We start from the raw sequence: 18,979 nt of genomic DNA on the forward strand, positions 1-18,979 counted from the left end.
CAATAAAAATGATAAAAAAAAAAGAGGAGGGTTATGAAAAGGCAAGAAGGGAGACTAGAAAAAAACAACAACAATAAACCCAATTGAAAAATCAACAATTGAAAGAGGGTTAAAGAATTTGGAACTTCAGAACCTAAAAAAGTTAGGATGTCTATCTGATATGAGAAAGCTTAGGAGTTTGTGGAAGTCAGTCAGTGAGACAGGAAAACATTTTCTGTGAGTGACTGTATGTGCGTTGCCACTGAGGAAAACCTTGGGCTTAAGATTTTGTTGTCTTTCGACAACATTTGGTGTGGTAAAACATCAAGGTTTCTTTCCAGCATCTCTACTTTGACATTCCTCCCACTGGACTGTGGTGAAACTCTGTCTACCCCTCTGGACTGTAAGTTTTTTGAGGGCAGGGACCATGTGCTATTGAAATTTATATTTCCAACCCCCCACAGACTGACTGCTACATCATGGCAAATCTTCAGTGGATGAAGTTGAATTACCAGCTGTCAAGTCCTTATAGGTATAAAATAAGCAGAAAAGTGCTGCCTCTCTTTCTGAGATAGCGTTTGGGTTGTCCCCAAATTTCTGAGGTGAACCCAGAATCATGTTCATAATCATCCATAACAACATCTGTTTTTGACTATCTGGACCAGCCCAGGTGGCTGCCATGTTTCAGGAATAGTTATTGTCCCGTAGGACACTTTTGCCAAAACAGGTACTCCTCCAGGCGGTGGTTATGGAACAAGAGGGCAATGGGCATGGGTCAATGAGTCAGAAAAGGGCAGAGGAGCACGGCCAAATCCAGAAGGAGCTTTCTGGGCAGTGAGCATGCACTGCCTGGCCTCTTCATGCACTAACATTCTTCTTTAAATTCATGATTGGCATGGTTAGGAGATGACAGCACTGGAACCTGGCATCCCTCTGGAGTCTGCTGTTCTCCCAGCCCAGCCTAGTGGCTGGATCTCTTGCTTCAGCTGCTTCTTTTGAGTGTTGGCACTAATTCAGGAGTCCTGCTCTGAAAATCTTCTTAATTTCAGAAAATGGGTGAGTGGGAGGTGAGGTAAGGGGGTGAAAGAAAAGAGTGGGTGAGTGGGTACATGAAGTGGGCAAGAGGGTACTAGAGATAAGAAACGAGAATTTGTTAGGGATGGTGGGTTTTCACTATTCCACCAAATACGCTCTTTATTAAAATGTGTACTAAGAAGGCATCCAGAGTAGTGGGATTAAAACCTAGAGATTTCAGCAGGGAGTATGTTAGGAGGAGAGAGTTTCTAGGGATGAAAATAATTTTGGACTAAAGAGTGGAGTACAAAAGGATACTGGACATAAAAAGAAGAGGAAAGAGACAAAGGACATGTGAACACATTGCAGAGGACTTGGGTTTGAATCTGTCTGTGTGAAAATCTCTGAAGCTCGTGAAATAGATGCTAACATGCCAGCAGGCAGTGGTGAGGCAAGGGCAGCACCCCCGGTGGGGCTTATGTCATTGTTGATACACTTTGTCACTTGTTTCCAATTAGCAGCCTTTTCTCCTTGCTAGCTGCACTGCTTGAGAAAGAAGCCAGAACCAAAGGTTGAATTTTATGTTGAATTTGGTGTTCATGAGATGTGCCCTTCCATGCCTCATTCCACTTCCTCCCTGTTTTCCTAACTGGTAAAGATAAATGAGGGTGTCTCAGAACATTGCCTGTGGAGTTCAGGAAAGCAGTTTCTGCAGTTAAATGCTCCCTTCACTCTTGAAAATGGAGAGGAACGGTCTTGGTGTGTCCCTACCTTGCCTGCCTCTGTTTGAGGCCTTGACTGAAACCCCCTCTTGAGTTCCAGAGCTGAGGAAATCCATTTACTCATGAAAAGAATCTGAGGCAGCTATGCAGGGAGAATTACCAAAGCCAGACTGGCTCCTAAAGCTAAGCACCTTCAGCGCGTATGAGGTCACATGTGCCTACACAGGACTAAATGAAAACGTGCTTGCATTTCCACAAGAATGTCAATACTCCACAGCTGATATTATTTGTTGACCTGTAACTAAGGTTAGTCTTTCTTCAGCTAACAAATATTCATATTTCCATGGAAGAGTGAGCACACCCCTTAATCATGAATTTGGTGTTTTTACTGCCACAAACATCTTTAAGGATGTTCTACAACTTTAACACATCTGGGCGCCTGAGGTGAATTATGATTTTGTTCCAAAGTTGTTTCAAGTTTCATGGCAGCCACTCTGATTCTCCCAGGGCTCACCTACCTCCCAGTGTGCTCTGAAGGCCTCAGGGCTCCTCACCCCTCTCCCATAAACAATTTATTTTCTCTCCTTCTCTAGAGAGTGGAGGATGAATGATTTCTTCTGAGAAGATTCAGGTTTTGCACCCTTTATTACACACACACACACACACACACACACACACACACACACACAGTGTTTTACATATGATTTGTGGAGACCTTGAAGGGAAGATGTGGATTTCTTGAAGCTTATCCAGGCACCTCAATTTAAGATGCCTTAGTTTAAACAGAAACATCTTTATTATTTGTTTCTGATACTCATCGTGTTGCGACGCTATCTAGATTCTCCTCAAACCTCCCTGTTTTAACGCAGACATAGAGAATGGACTTGAGGACACGCGGAGGGGGAAGGGTAAGCTGGGATGAAGTGAGAGAGTGGCAAGGACATATATACACTACCAAATTGTAAAATAACTAGTGGGAAGCAGCCACATAGCACAGGGAGATCAGCTCAGTGCTTTGTGACCACATAGAGGGGTGGGTTAGGGAGTGTGGGAGGGAGGGAGACACAAGAGGGAGGAGATATGGGGATATATGTATATGTATAGCTGATTCACTTTGTTATAAAGCAGAAACTAACACACCATTGTAAAACAATTATACTCCAATAAAGATGTTAAAAAAAAAACCCAAACTCCCTCTTGTAAGCTTTACAATCTTTGTCATTGCAAGTTTGCTGACAGCTGCTGATCACTCTTTTGAGGATGCATGCCTGAGGGGTGAGGTGGTACAGGGTGGCCCCTACTTCCTGGGCTTCCGTTCAGGTTTGCTGGGCTTACAGAGATGAACCATTGAAGTTTCTAATACTGCCAAGGGTTTCCTGATATGTGTTTTCAAACAGAGGGGGCTGGACCAAAGCTCTGGTGGAAGCTGTGGAAGTGATGTTACAGATCTCCCTTCAGGAGAGGCCCTGCAGTGGGTGTGCCATCAGCTGCCTGCCTCCAGCTGCTGTGATTTCAGGGACCACCACAGTGTTCAAGAGCAGACCACCCTCTCCCAGGAGAGCTCCCAGTCAGTGACCCAGCATGTTGAGGGTACCAGGCCTGGCCATTTCTGCCTGCTGGGGCTTTTCTCTGGGCACCCTTTGCACACTGGTGGGCCAGCTGAGACTTTCTCAAGGCTGCTCCTCATATGGAAGCTCCTCCTGCCCAATCTTACCCTCCCCCTTTTTTCACAGGTGTCAGATCTGCATAGTGGTCTCAAGGCCTCCCCTGCTTACCTTCCTCACCCCTTATCTTTCCCAAGTGTTCCCTCAATAAATCTCTTGCACTTCTGACTCTGTCTTGGTGTCTGCTTCTAGGAGGACTTGAACTGACACAGCTCTACTCATAGGTGACACTGTTGGTCACTTCATACAATCCCATATTACCTTCCCAGATTCCCACCTGGAAACAGTTCCCACATCTTGCCAACCCATTTTGTCACAGAGTTAGGAGTTTTCTGGGTGTTGGGTTCCATTCTTTGGTCTTTGCAATTTATTAAGATTCATAGTACCACCCCATTCAGTGTCTTGTAGGTTGCTTAGTTTCTCTGGAGATGAGACAGAGGCATGAGACAGTTAAAAACACACTTTATTTCTATATGGAGATTCTTTCTATGATCTCAGGTTGGAAAACATAGAAACTTCAAGAAATACCCCTCTCCACTTACATGATTCTTCCTGAAACCAGGTCAATAAGGTTAGCTCCCAAGTCCCCTTTTCCAAGGGTTCCACTCAGTCCTTCCAAGAGAAAGGACATTCCAGTATGTCTTAGCACTCCAGTGGGAGGTGAGGAAGACAAGGACCCCTATCCTTTAGTTCTTGCCATATAGTGTCCCTCCCCAACCCTCAGTTGCTATGGTACTACTGTGAGTCCATTATATACATCAGCTTCTCTCTGTGAAAGAATGAGGAGGAATCAGCACAATACAAATAGCTCATTGACAGCAACTGGATCCCACATTTTAGAAGTAACATAACAGTGATAGCCCCATGATGCCTTATATTCTATTACTACTGAACAGAATATCAAGGAAAAACACTTAGGAGATAACACAGGATGACAGATTTCTATAAGAATGAGACCAATGCACAGTGCAGATCATGGTGTTTCTCACACATGGGAGGAGACAACAATTTTATAAGTTAAACGGGTGTTGGAGAGTGAGTTAGAGGAAGACTTGCTGGGCTCTCTCAGAGGAAACGTTCTGCCATATTTGAAACTGTACACTCCTATTATGTGCAGTGATGATGCTGTCCAAACACACCCCTTCAGTTCCCCTGGATTGGCTGGTGCTCTCTTTGGAATTATCTCAGAGAGCTCTCATTGCAAAAGGCTATCTTAAGGTCTTTGGCCCGATTACCCATGTTGAGTGTGGGTCTTTAGAATCCTGTGGAAAATCTGCTTCTCAACTTCCTCCATGCCTGCTGGGCAGCCTAGACCCACTAAGACTGGTGAGTTAACAATGGCCTGTTGGTAGGCTCCTCAAGAACAGAAGGAGCTGTGCGTCCCCAGCTCAGGGCCAAGTCCAGAGCAAGTGCTCCATAAACCTTGTTGAATTCAACTCTAACCTCTTCCATAGAGGGGATGTCCCCTACTCATTAAGACTTTCTTCTTAGGTACTTCTCATAATCATGCCAGTTCTTTACATCCCTCTGAAGTGAATAATCCATACATGGTATGATTCTTTATCAGAAATAAGACTAATGCTTTGGGCACTGACTTTTGTTGCCCCTAAATTATGTGTTCCATTCATATATTTGCACTGAGTTGGTTTTCTTAGTTTATTTAATCCTTCTCATGCTGCTTTGGAGGATATCTTTCTGGCTTATACTGTTGCTATATAACTTCTTCCTGGCCTGTCAATGCCCTGGTAGGGTTAGGGCCAGCACAGCTGGTAACGGCTGTAAACCTATGTGCAGCACAGTTCTCCCTCAACATGATGGATGCAGAATATGTCCATGCATTCTTCAAACCACAAAGAAGGCATTTAAGGTAGTTACATGAGGTTTCTGCTTTCAGCCACATCTGTACAAAGCACAGATCTGGGAGACAGAAAGAAACTGCACACTCACCTGCTATAACCCCCAAACTGTCAGGACACGAAGCTTTAAGTTCATGACTCTCTGTCAACTGACTCTTCTGTAAGGTTGATCGATCATCCCACCTCTTTTAGACAGGAGGCCAGCAAAGCTGGTGGCAGGAAGGGGAGATTCAGAGAGTCTAAAGGGAAGATGCAAGGTGGCCTCTTCCCACAAGCGTTGTTGCAGGGTGCAGCCTCCTCAGTCACTGAACTCATGCCTTATGCTAGTATAAAGCTAAAAATCTAGGTGAGTGCCCCTGCCCTAAGATACCCAAAAGTCCAGAGCAGGGAGCCTACATGTTTTTCTTCCCTGGTGGCATTCTCCAGCTGGGAGACTTAGCCTGTTAAATCCTTATAGAGAGATGTAGGATTTGACACGAAGTCCTCTGCTCTGTCAAAGGCCAAAATCTTCAGGAGAAGGAAAGTGCTCACAGTTTTAGGATAAATCAGAGAATGTCATATATGGATACTGATACATGGTCTTAGCAGTTGCTACATCTCTAGGTATTAATTCGCTGGACTTACTGCTTCTATTCTTCCTGAGACTACAAATTTTTGGTTGAACAACAAAAAAAGACTCATACAATCATTGAACCAATGAATGTTAACATTCAAAAGGACACCTAGATGATGTAGTTCAGCTCATAGTTTTACAAATAAGGAAAGAGAGGATCAGGTAGATTAAGTATTGCACAGTTCTCCTGAGTCTTGGTTCATAACAGACATTAGCTAGTATCAGTGGACATATTCTATCAGCATTGATTGCTCAGGACAGTCACTGGGGACATAATACAGATAAACTTGAGGCTCTCAATCCCATACTGCACTGAGATATTGAGATGCCAAAAAGGGGCAGAAGTATGCCTTCTTTTCATGAGTCCTTAGAAGAGAGTGTTACATCTTTCATTCAGATTTTATGTGGTTCCTCCTTTTGTTCACCTTATCAAGCAGAGGCTGATGCAGTATGAGCCACCAGCTAAAGGAAAATAATCTAAGCAAGACTGAGAACACCTTTATTGAAATAAGATAGCAGCTTTAGGCAAACAGATCAGTTGGATCTTTTGCTGCATTGCAGGAATTACCCTGAAATGAGTGCCAACATGCAATTAAAGTTAATTCTAGAATCTTGGAATGGATTGTAGAGAAAATCGAGTCTAACCTTCCCATTGTACAGGCTCAGAGAAGTTCGATGATTTGTTTTGGGTCACACAGCATGTGGGTGGCAAAGACATAGAAGAATGCAGGTTTTTGACTCCAGAATAGAATGTTTTTCCTAAACTATTCTGACCTTTTCACAAGCCGCAAAAGCGTTTCTTATGGTCTCTATATTGAGGATTTATCCATGCATGAAATGAAGCAAGACAAACACAAAGGTGACTGCGCCTACTGAACGCCCCATAGTCTAGGAGAGCATGTTGGAGTAGAAGCTGAAGTTCTCCGTCGTGGTCTTAGAGTCGCTGCGAGGGGAGTCATTGGAGGTCTTGTCCAGGGATGAGGGCATGGCCTTGGGGCCTTCCTCCAGGTCTTCCTCATGGGCCCCCACCAGTGTGGAGACAGTGGTCTCCAGGCGGCTGACTTTATACACACTGCCCTGCGTCTGGAGGTACCTAGTGGATTTCATTTCGAGCCCCTCATAGTCACCAGCACTGATGAAAGGGCAGCACCGAAAGGCTTGCTTGAAGCCCAGACGGAACCTGAAGAGAGAGTAGAAGGAGAGGTAATCCTTGAGTATGGCCTGCTTTCAGAGGTGTTCCCATCATTGTGGTAGCTCTTTAATACGTGGACATACCCAAATGAGACACTGTGTTATTAATTTTTTTAATTAATTGACAGCTGAAGATGCTAAGGGCAAAAAGATTCAAAGGTCAGTGATCAAGGTCAAATCCAGGACTAGAACCCAAGTTCATGTGAAATGCATGTCTGTACTTAGGGTGGCTGTTGAAATATACTGCCTCCACTGGTTCAGGGTCAGCTGATTTTGGGTCAATTCAACATCAGTAAAAACATTCACCAAGTGTTTACTATATGCACAATACTGTGTCAAGACTCAGTCCTTTCCTTCAAGTAGCCCACTGACTTTCTGCCAATCATGTCCCTTCAGAATCAACTTTTGGGAGATTAAACTTAGAAGTGTTTAGGTATGTTGTGAGGCTCCTAGAAGAAAGATAAATCCATGAGTTAGACAAGCAAGACCATTTGGACAAGTCCCAGGGGATATCTGTCCCCAAATTCATAGCACCTGAGTGTCTCATTCAGCGAAGTCACGTTATAGGCTGATAACTGTTGGCTATAAATGTGACAAGGCTTTTTTCCTTCCCCCTCCTTCTCCTGCCTCCTTTTTCACAGAGGCTGAGATGGTGCTCCAGATGAGTGAGCTGCCACCATGGCATACCAGCTGCCTCTTGGGGACTCTGCACACAGTGGTGAATTCCCTATTACTGAACACCATTCTAGATGGCTCTCCCTTCTCTTACTTGTCTGAGGTTGGCTTCCACTTCAGGGAAGGCTCTCCTGGCCCCTGTGGCCAAGTAAAGGCAGAATCAGGCCTTTGAGGCTCTGACTTCTTTTTGCTTACCCTGTCCTGCTGGAAGTGCTGGAAGAAACTGGACAAAGCTGCCCAGATTTTATGATGGGATGGGAAGAAGAAAATGAGAGACCAGAGAAGGGAAAAGATGCCATGTGGTGGATAATTATTCTAGGGGCATCAATCTCTCTCTTTCTCTCTTGTTCTCTCTCTCACTATCACTCTCTGACTCATTCACTCTCTGACTCCTCTCTCTCTCTCTCTGATTCTCTTTCTCTCTGTCTGCATGGACAACCCTCTGTGCATGGAATCCATAGAGCAGATTGAGAAATTCATGAACTTGATCCAGCTTGCAACCTGCTTTATATATATTAATCACAGAGGTTTCTTTTATCTGCCCCTGCACCCCACCCTCTACTACTGACTTAGTAACGAGTGTTTAAAAGTCAGAAGATTTCACATAAAAACATGGATTTCTGGTTCATCTTGGAAAAGAAAAAAAAGTCTCCTCAGGGCTCATATTCCTGCATGGTGACAAGAAGACCATTTGTCTTTGTAGTTCCCAAGTAGCCAACCTAAATGAGGAAAGCCAGCTGTGAGACAAGAGGGAGTGGTAAAGACTACAGAGAACTAATCATCGCATGGTTCAGTCCGCAGGGATTGAACAGTGTGATGATTAGTTTCTTGTCCTGGAGAGAGTATGGGGGATGGGGTTCTTACCTGTCATTGAGGCAGCAGTAGATGATGGGGTTGTACATTGTAGAGCTCATGGCCAGCCACATGATGGCCAGGTAAACCTGCTGAATAAACTTCTCCAGGTAGAGATCAGGGTTGATGTAAGGCAGGAGGAAGAAGACGTGGAAGGGCAGCCAGCAGATGGCAAAGGTGCATACAACAATAATCATCATCTTAACCACCTGGCAGGAGGGTGAGACAGGTGAGACCACCAGCACATCCTCTCTTTCTCATGTTATTTTCTCTCTTATCCTGCCCCCTGACTGTGCACAATGTGATATGGAGTGTAAAGTAATTATAATAACACCTTTCAAGGTGGAGGAAGGACCATTTATATGTGGTACCAAAGGACTTTGTTTATGTCAGTGATTCTCAGAGGGTGGCCCCAGGACCAGCAACATGAGTTGCTGTCAGAAATGCAAATTCTTGGACCCCATTCCAGGCTAACCGAATCAAAAAGTTTGAGTGTGGGACCCAGAATTCAGACTTTGACAAGCCCTTCTGATTGTTCTGATGTGCACTCATGTTTGAGAACTTCTGTGTTGTACCATACTTCTGGGCAATGACTGGAGAAGCCAAGGGAGACCAGATTAATGAGCAAAGGGGAATGGGTGTTCAGGAGGTAAAGACCCAGGAATGGGGAGGAAGCAGCAGGGGGAAAGGGGTCATGAGCCAGAGCAGGCTTCTAGGTGTGAAGACTCAGGGAGAGGGAAAGAGAAGGGGTGGGATTTGGACAGCAGCAGCAAGGGAGTGTCAGATGTTTAAAGGGGATATTAATAAAATGGTTTTATGAATACTGGGTGATATAACCCATTCCTTTTTATTCCCAAGAAACCTTCAGAGAAAAAATGACCTAAGAGAGGTGTGGCCAAGATAGTGGTGTAGGAAGACACTGAGCTCACCTCCTCCCATGGGCACACCAACTAGTTACAGAGAAACTATTAATGAGAATGACCTGAAGACTAGCAGAAAAGCTTTTCTTGAACTAAAGATATAAATAAGGAATCACAATGAGATGGATAGGAGGGACAGAGATGCAGTATAGTCAAGAGCCACACCCCTGGGGAGGTCACCCCCAAATGGAAGGATGATCACAATTGCAGAGGTCCTCCCCAAGGAGCAAGAGGTCTGAGCCCCACATCAGCGGGGTATGCACTGGGAAGACAAACCCTCAGAATCTCTTGCTTTGAAGGCAAGCAGGGCTTGCACACTGGAGGGCTAGAGAGCTGTAGGAAACAGAGATTCTGCTCTTAAAGAGTGCACAAAAAATCTCACATGCTCTGAGTCTCAGCACAGAGGTAGTGATTTGAGAGGAGCCTGAGCCAGACCCACTTGCTGACCTTGAAGAGCCTCCTGGAGAAGAAGGAGGCAATTGGGAACATCCCTGGGGACAAAAACACCAGTGGCAGCTGTTTGGGGGAGCTCATTCTACCATGAGGACACTGGTTTTGGCAAATGCCATTTTGGAGTTCTTCTTCTAGTCTATTAGCTCTGGGAGGTTACCCACCCACCAGTGGGCTGGTACCAGCCCCAGGGCCCTCATAGACCCACAGCCAGCTGCCCCAGGACCTGGCCCTGTGCACAAGTGCGCCAACAGTCACAAGGCAGAGTCGGCAGTGAACTGGGCTGGGGGCCAGCCCCACCTACCAACATGCCCACAGTAGTCAGTCCCAACACAACAGAACGGCCCACACAGCACATATAGGGGGCACCCCTAGAGCATATAGCTCTGTTGATCAGAGGAGAGTGTGCTGCTGGGCCCCACAGGACAGCTCCAACACAAGGCCACTTCTCCAAGCTCAGAACATGTAACCAACTTACCTAATGCATAGAAATAAGCACAGAGAAATAAATACACACAATTTGAGGAGACAGAGGAATATGTTTTCAACAAAGGCACAAGACAAAACCTCAGAAAAAGAACTAAATGAGGTGGAGATAAGCAATCTACTTGAAAAAGATTTCAAAGTAATGAAAATAAATATGCTCAATGAACTTGAGAGAAGAATGGATAAACACAATGAGAATTTAAATAAAATTAGAAAATATAAAGAAGAACCAAACAGAACTGAAGAATACAATAACTGAAATAAAAAATTCACTAGAAGGAATCAACAGTGGATTAGGTGATACAGAGGAGTGGATCAGCAAACTGGAAGACACCCAAGCTGAACAAAAAATTTAAAAAGAAAATAATTAACAAAAAAATGAGTGTAGTTTAAGAGACCTCTGGGACAACCAAAGTGTACAAATATTTGCATTGTAGGGGTCCAAGAAGGATAAGAGAGAGAGAAAGCATCAAAGAACTTATTTGAAGGAATAATAGCTGAAAAGTTCCCCAATCTGGGAAAGGGAACAGACATCCATGTCCAAGAAGCACAAAGAGTCCCAAACAAGATGAACCCAAAGCAGTCCACACCAATACACATTATATTAATATGGCATATATTAAAGATAAAGAGAGAATATTAAGAGCAGCAAGAGGAAACAAATAGTTACACACATGGGAACTCCCATAAGACTGTCAGCTGACTTTTCAGTAGAAATTTTGCAGGCCAGAAGGGAGTGGCACCATATATTCAAAGTGATGAAAGGATAAAACATGCAACCAAGAATACTCTATCTGGCAAGACTATCATTCAGATTTGAAGGAGAGATACAAATTTTAAGACAAGCAACAGCTAAAAGAATTCAGCACCACTAAACTGGCTTAACGAGAAATGTTAAAGGGACTTCTCTAAGGGGAAAAGAAAAGACCATAGCCAGAAATATGAAAATTATGAGAGGAAAAATCTCATTGGTTAAAGCAAACATACAATAAAGATAGTAGATCAACCACTTATAAAGCTAGTAGGAAGATTAAAGACAAAAGTAGTAAAATCATCTATATCCACAATAAGTAGTTAAGGGATACACAAAACAAAAAGATGTAAAATATGATGTCAAAACCATTAAATGTGGGGGGGGGAAATAAAAATGAAGGGTGGTTAGAATGAGTTCAGACTTAAGTGGTCACCAACTTAAAAATAATCACATGTGGGACTTCCCTTTGGTGCAGTGGTTAAGAATCTGCCTGCCAATGTGGGGGACACAGGTTCGAGCCCTGGTCTGGGAAGATCCCACATGCCGCAGAGCCCATGCACCACAATTACTGAGCCTGCACTCTAGAGCCCGTGAGCCACAACTACTGAGGTTGCATGCCACAACTACTGAAGCCGGCGCACCTACAGCCCATGATCCACAACAAGAGAAGCCACTGCAGAGAGAAGCCCTCACATCGCAATGAAGAGTAGTCCCCACAACCCACAACTAGAGAAAGTCTGCATGTAGCAATGAAGACCCAACGCAGCCAAAAAAAAAAAAATCACATGTGTATGTATATATAGTTTGCTATATATAAACATCATGGTAACCACAAACCAAAAAAATCTCTAATAGATACACATGAAAAAAGAGAAAGGAATCCAAACATAACATTAAAGGCAGACATTAAACCACAAGGGAAGAGAGCAAAAAAGAGAAGAAAAGAGAACTATAAAACAACAAAATGGCAATAAGTACATTACAGACCAATATAACTGATGAACATGCATGCAAAATCCTCAACAAAATATTAGCAAACAGAATTCAACAATACCTTAAAAGGACCATACACCATGATTGAGTGGAATTTGTGCCTGGGATGCAAGGATGTTTCAACATCAGCAAATTAGTCAATGTGTTACATCACACTAACAAATTGAAGAATAAAAATCATATGATCATTTTCATAAATACAGAAAAAACTTTTGACAGAATTCAGTACCTTTTTATGACAAAAACTCTCAACAAAGTGGGTATAGAGGGAACATACCTCAACATATAAAGGCCATATATGACAAACCCATAGCTAACATCATATTCAGTGGTGAAAAGGTGAAAGCATTTCCTCTAAGATCAGGAACAAGAAAACATTGCCCACTCTCACCCTTTTTATTCAATGTAGTATTGGGAGTTCTATTCAAAGCAATCAGACAAGAAAAAGAAATAAAAGATATCCAAATTAGAAAGGAAGACTTCAAACTGTCACTGTTTGCAGATGACAGGATACTATACATTGAATATCCTAAAGAACCCACCAAAAAACTATTAGAACTAATAAACAAATTCAATAAATTTTCAGGATACAAAATTAATATACAGAAATCTGTTGCATTTCTATATACTAACACTGAAATATCAGAATGAGAAATTAAGAAAACAGTCCCATTTACGACTGCATCAAAAAGAATAAAATACCTAAGAATAAACCTAACCAAGGAGGTAGACAACTTGTACTTGGAAAACTATAAGGCACTGATAAAATAAATTGAAGGGGACACAAGCAAAAACCAAAATATAGCATGCTCACAGATTGGAAGAATTAATATTGTTAAAATGACCATACTACCCAGGGCAACCTACAGATTCAATGCAATCTATCAAAATACCAAAGGCAATTTCACAGAACTACAACAAATAATTCTAAAACTTATACAGAAACACAAAAAGCCCCAAGTAGCCATAAAAATCTTGAGAAAGAAGAACAAAGCTGGAGGCATTATGCTCTTGATTTCAAAAACATACTAAAAGCTACAGTAATCAAAACAATATGGTACTGGCACAAAACAGTCACAGAGCTCAAAAGAACAGAATAGAGATCCCAGAAATAAATCCACACCCATATGGTCAATTAATCTATGACAAAGGAGGCAAGAATTATAGTGGGGAAAATACAGCCTCTTCAAAAAACAGTGTTGGGAAAAGTTGACTGCTACATGCAAAAAAATAGAACTGGATTACATTCTCACATCATATATAAAAATAAATTCAAACTGGATTAAAAACTTAAATAGAAGACCTGAAACCACAAAACTTCTAGAAGAAAACAGGAAGCACCCTTTTTGACACTGATCTTAGCATTTTTTTAAAAAAATTTGTCTCCTCAGGCAAGGGAAACAAGAGCAAAAATTAACAAATGGGACTACATCAAAGTGAAAAGCTTTTGCACAGTGAAGGAAACTAAAAACAAAAAGGCAGCTTACTGAATATTTGCAAATAATATATCTGATAGGGGATTAATATCTAAAATATACAAAGAACTAATATCACTCAACATCAAAAAAACCAAACAACTGCATTAAAATATGGCAGGGACCTGAAGAGATGTTTCTCCAAATAAGGCATACGGATGGCCAAAAGGCACATGTAAAGATACCCAACATCACTCATCAAACCAAAACCGCAATGAGATATCACTTCACACGTGTCAGAATGGCTATATCACAAAGACAGCAGATAACAAGCATTGGCAAGGATGTGGAGAAAAATGAGCCTTTGTAAACTGTTGGTGGAAATGTAAATTGGTGCAGCCATTCTGGAAAACAGTATGGAGATTCCTCAACAAATTGAAAAGAGAACTACCATATGATCCAGCAACTACACCCCTGGGTATTTATCCAAAGGAAACAAAAACACTTTGAAAAGATAAAAGTACCCTGATGTTTATAGGAGCATTATTTACAATAGCCAAGATATGGAAGCAACCTAAGTGTCCATTGATAGAGGAATGGGTATAAAAATATATTTTATGTATATATATATACACACACATACAATGGAATATTACCCAGACATTAAAAAATGAAATCTTGTCATTTGGGACAACATGGATGAATATAGAGGGTATTATCCTAAGAGAAAGTCAAATATCACATCATCTCACTTATATGTGGAATCTAAAAAACAAAACAAAGAAACAAACAAAACAAAAGCAGACTCATAAAGATGTAGAGAATAAAAGGGTGGTTGCCAGAAAGAAGGGGGATGGGTAGGTGGGTGAAATGGGTGAAGGGGATTAAGGGGTACAAACCTTAAATAAGTCATGGGGATGTAATAAGCAGCATAAAGAATATGGTCAGTAACATTTTAATAACTTTGTATGGGGACAGATCGTTACTAGAATTATTGTGGTGCTAGTGGATGCAAATGTCAAATCATTATGTAATACACCTGAAATTAATATACTATTGTAAGTCAACTGTATTTCAATAAAAAAGAAAAGCTATCTAGCATCCACACAATGAAATACTATGCAAAGAAGTACCAAAAGAGAAAAATAAAGAATGAGAAATCTCTTTCTATATTGATTTTTGAAGATTTTGTGGATATTGTTAAATTTAAAAATAAGAGGAAGAACAGCGTGTATTTACTATTTGTGTAAGAAAGAAAAGAATATATATTTATTTGGCTTACAAATAAATTTGGCTTACAAATAAATTTATTTGCATTACAATATCTGAAAGGATTAACAACAACTGTGGTTATCATACTGTGTGTGTGTGTGTGTGTGTGTGTGTGTGTGTGTGTGTGCATACACATTTGGGAACTGTGTAGATGGAGGACCTAGAAAGGAGGGAGACCTTTCATGGTAAGACTCAATATATTTCTTGACTTTTAATTTTCGAATAATTTAAGACTCCCAAGAAGTTGCAAAAATAGGTCAGAGAGTTCCCAGGTACCCATCACACAGCTTCTCCCAATGATATCATCTTACATAACTATGCCACATGATCAAAATCAGGAAACTGATGATAGTGCAGTGCTATTAACGGACTGCATTTGGATTTTGCCAGTTTTTACATGCATTTTTTTTTTGGTGTATAGTTCTATGAAATTTTATCATATGCAGAGATAAGTGAAAAACCCACAGCAATCAGGATACATAGCTGCTCCATCATCACAAAGAAACTCACTCATGCTGTTCCTTTGTAGACAGACTCTTCCCCCAGTACTAATCCTGGCAACTCCTAGTCTATTCTCCATCACCATAATTTTGTTTCTTTTAGTACTTTTTGATGTTTGAACCAAGTAAATGTACTATTTTGTCAAATTTTAATAATAAAAGAGAACTGAATAACGCTTCATGCTTTTGTAGTTAAATATGTGTGTTTGTGTTTTAATGACTTGACAGTTTTCAATTAGCCTTAAGGCGAGAGTGAGGTGGCTTATGCCTGTACAGGCAGGCCTAGGTTACGAAAACATTGAAGAAAGATCTCTTCCCTCCCCTCCCTTCCCCTTTCCTCCACTCCATTCTATTGTTCCCAGGACCCAGGGATGTTTTGTGCCTGCTGCCTCTGGGTCTCCTGAGGCTCTGGGGCTCATAAACTTGCCGATCTGTCACCTATGCCAGGGTGGGTTAAGTACTGCCTGCCCTTTGCTCACCTTGCGCTTGGCAGAGACTTGCTCGTGGTAACGGTCAGAGGAGTCCCCAGGGATCTCGCTGGCCCACAGTGTGATACCCACTACAGTGTACGCATAGCCTATCACCAGCAGGGGGAGGAAGTAGATCAACACAGTCACACAGATGTGGTACCTGCAACAAGGTGGATGGAAGGGGTCAGTTCAAGAAATAATAGGGTTGGTCAAGCCTTGATGGTTACATTTCTCAGCATTTGCCATTAATAAGCTTTGATAATAAGGCTAGCCACCTGCATTGGAGAGAAGGGTGATATGTTAATGGATAAAGTAGAGAAAGCAAATCTCTTCAACTTATGTTTTTCTTATGGACTTTTTCCATAATGGAGATTCCTATTCAGAATGAAAAGAGAAGAACAAACACTGATCAGAGGGAACTGAATCTGTTGTATACCTACAGCAATTTTAGTTGATGTTAAGTTCAATATTGCTTACCTCTCCCTCCAAAGAGAAAATGAAATCTTAGGCTGCATTAATGGAAGTATAGTCTCTAGAATAAAGGAGGTGATTTTACTGCTCAATACATACTTGTCAGATTTAAACTTAGGGTCAATTTTGGTGCAGGAACATAGACCAACTAGTACATTCAGATGAGAACCATCGTCGTGGTTAATGAGACAATCTATCCTAAATGGCAAATGGCTTCACGGATATAAGCATAATTATCTTGGAGAGAGATAAGACTTATCCTAGAATTAAGATCAGTAGGTGAGAGCCACAAAGTTTAAGCTACTTCTAGGCCTGGTCCTTAAATATATATCTCCAGATGGAAGCTGTCTGGGTCTCTGAGTTACCACTTGGAGGACAGATACCAAATGATTTGAGTCTGATTGGAATATGAGAAAGAAACAAACTTTTGCAGTGTTAAACCACAGATTTTGAGGTTTCTTACAACAGCACAACTTATCCTATTCTGTTTAACATGAAGCTCATTGTAAGTTGGACATTTTAATAAATTATTTGAATTTTGAGAAAGAGTATTTTTTCTCAGATGGTCCTTGGCATGTCTGGCTAGTTATAGGACTTTCCCCCTGATGTGAGTTTACTGCAAAGCCTCAGCATTCCTGATAATAATAATAATAAGAAGAACAGCTAATATTTTGAGGGTTTTACTCTAAGTCACTGTGTTCATAATAACATTAATGATAGTATTAATAGCTGAACTGGAAGTTAGATTTTATTGAGTGAATAACACAGTGCCATGCACTTTACTGGCATTATCTTCTTTAATCCTCAAAACAAATGATTAGGTAGATACTATCATAATCCCATTTTGTAGATAAGGAAACCAAAGCTTAGAATTTAATTAACTTTCCGAAATTCATAGCTGGTAAAATGAGGAGCTGAGATTAGAGCCAGCCACAGAGCCAGCTTCTTTTCACTGGAGAAAAGTCACCCAGTGATATATATATATTTTAATAATTTAATTTTATTTATTTTTTTATACAGTAGGTTCTTATTTGTTATCTATTTTATACATACTAGTGTATACATGTCAATCCCAATCTCCCAATTCACCCAACCACCACCATCAGCACCACCACTTTCCCCCCTTGGTGTCCATACGTTTCTTCTCTACACTGTGTCTCTATTTCTGCCCTGCAAACCGGTTCATCAGTACCATTTTTCTAGGCTCCACATATATACGTTAATATACGATATTTGTTTTTCTCTTTCTGGCTCACTTCACTCTGTATGACAGTCTCTAGAACCATCCACGTCTCTACCAGTGACCCAATTTCATTCTTTTTTATGGCTGAGTAATATTCCATTGTATATATGTACCACATCTTATTTATCCATTCATCTGTTGATGGGCATTTAGGTTGCTTCCATGACCTGGCTATTGTAAATAGTGCTGCAAGGAACATCAGGGTGCATGTGTCTTTTTGAATTATGGTTTTCTCTAGGGGTATGCCCAGTAGTGGGATTGCTGGGTCACATGGTAATTCTATTTTTAGTTTTCAAAGGAACCTCCATACTGTTCTCCATAGTGGCTGTATCAATTTATATTCCCACCAACAGTGCAAGAGTGTTCCCTTTTCTCCACACCCTCTCCAGCATTTGTTGTTTGTAGATTTTCTGATGATGCCCATTCTAACTGGTGTAAGGTAATACCTCATTGTGGTTTTGATTTGCATTTCTCTAATAATTAGTGATGTTGAGCAGCTTTTCATGTGTTTCTTGGCCATCTGTATGTCTTCTTTGGAGAAATGTTTATTTAGGTCTTCTGCCCATTTTTTGATTGGGTTATTTGTTTTATTAATATTGAGCTGCATGAGCTATTTATATATTTTGGAGATTAATCCTTTGTCCATTGATTCATTTGCAAATATATTCTCCCATTCTGAGGGCTTTCTTTTCATCTTGTTCATTGTTTCCTTGGCTCTGCAAAAACTTAAGTTTCATTAGGTCCCATTTGTTTATTTTTGTTTTTATTTCCATTACTCTAGGAGGTGGATCAAAAAAGATCTTGCTGTGATTTATGTCAAAGAGTGTTCTGCCTATGTTTTCCTCTAAGATTTTTATAGTGTCTGGTCTTACATTTACATCCATTTTGAGTTTATTTTTGTGTATGGTGTTAGGGAGGGTTCTAATTTCATTCTTTAACATGTAGCTGTCCAGTTTTCCCAACACCACTTATTGAAGAGACTGTCTTTTCTCCATTGTGTATCCTTGCCTCCTTTGCCATAGATTAGTTTACCATAGGTGTGTGGGTTTATCTCTGGTCTTTCTATCCTGTTACATTGATCTATATTTCTGTTTTTGTGACAGTACCATATTTTCTTGATTACTGTAGCTTTGTAGTATAGTCTGAAGTCAGGGAGTCTGACTCCTCCACCTCTGTTTTTTTTTTTCCCCTCAAGACTGCTTTGGCTATTCAGGGTTTTTTGTCTCTATACAAATTTTAAGATTTTTTTGTTCTAGTTCTGTAAAAAATGCCACTGGTAATTCAATAGGGATTGAATTGAATGTGTAGATTGCTTTGGGTAGTAGAGTCATTTTCACAATATTGATTCTTCCAATCCAAGAACATGGTATATCTCTCCATCTGTTTGTGTCATCTTTGATTTCTTTCATCAGTGTCTTATAATTTTCTGAGTACAGGTC

The 18,979-nt window shown here is 41.0% G+C and overlaps 1 protein-coding gene across 1 annotated transcript in view; it reads right to left on the reverse strand.

The window, feature by feature from the left end:
• Positions 1 to 6,541: 6,541 nt before the first annotated feature.
• The window catches only part of TACR1 (tachykinin receptor 1), a gene marked incomplete at its 5' end in the record, with an annotated part of 93,376 nt that continues 80,938 nt past the window's right edge, over positions 6,542 to 18,979 (reverse strand). The window contains 3 exons of the mRNA XM_082672593.1: positions 6,542 to 7,028; positions 8,579 to 8,775; positions 15,836 to 15,986. Of these exons, the coding sequence (XP_082528719.1) occupies positions 6,737 to 7,028; positions 8,579 to 8,775; positions 15,836 to 15,986 (640 nt within the window). The 3' untranslated portion in view covers positions 6,542 to 6,736. The remainder of the gene's footprint in view (positions 7,029 to 8,578; positions 8,776 to 15,835; positions 15,987 to 18,979) is intronic.

This window comes from Grampus griseus (genome assembly GCF_964374135.1).
Source record: "Grampus griseus genome assembly, chromosome: 15".
In the NCBI taxonomy this organism is placed as follows: Eukaryota; Metazoa; Chordata; class Mammalia; order Artiodactyla; family Delphinidae; genus Grampus; species Grampus griseus.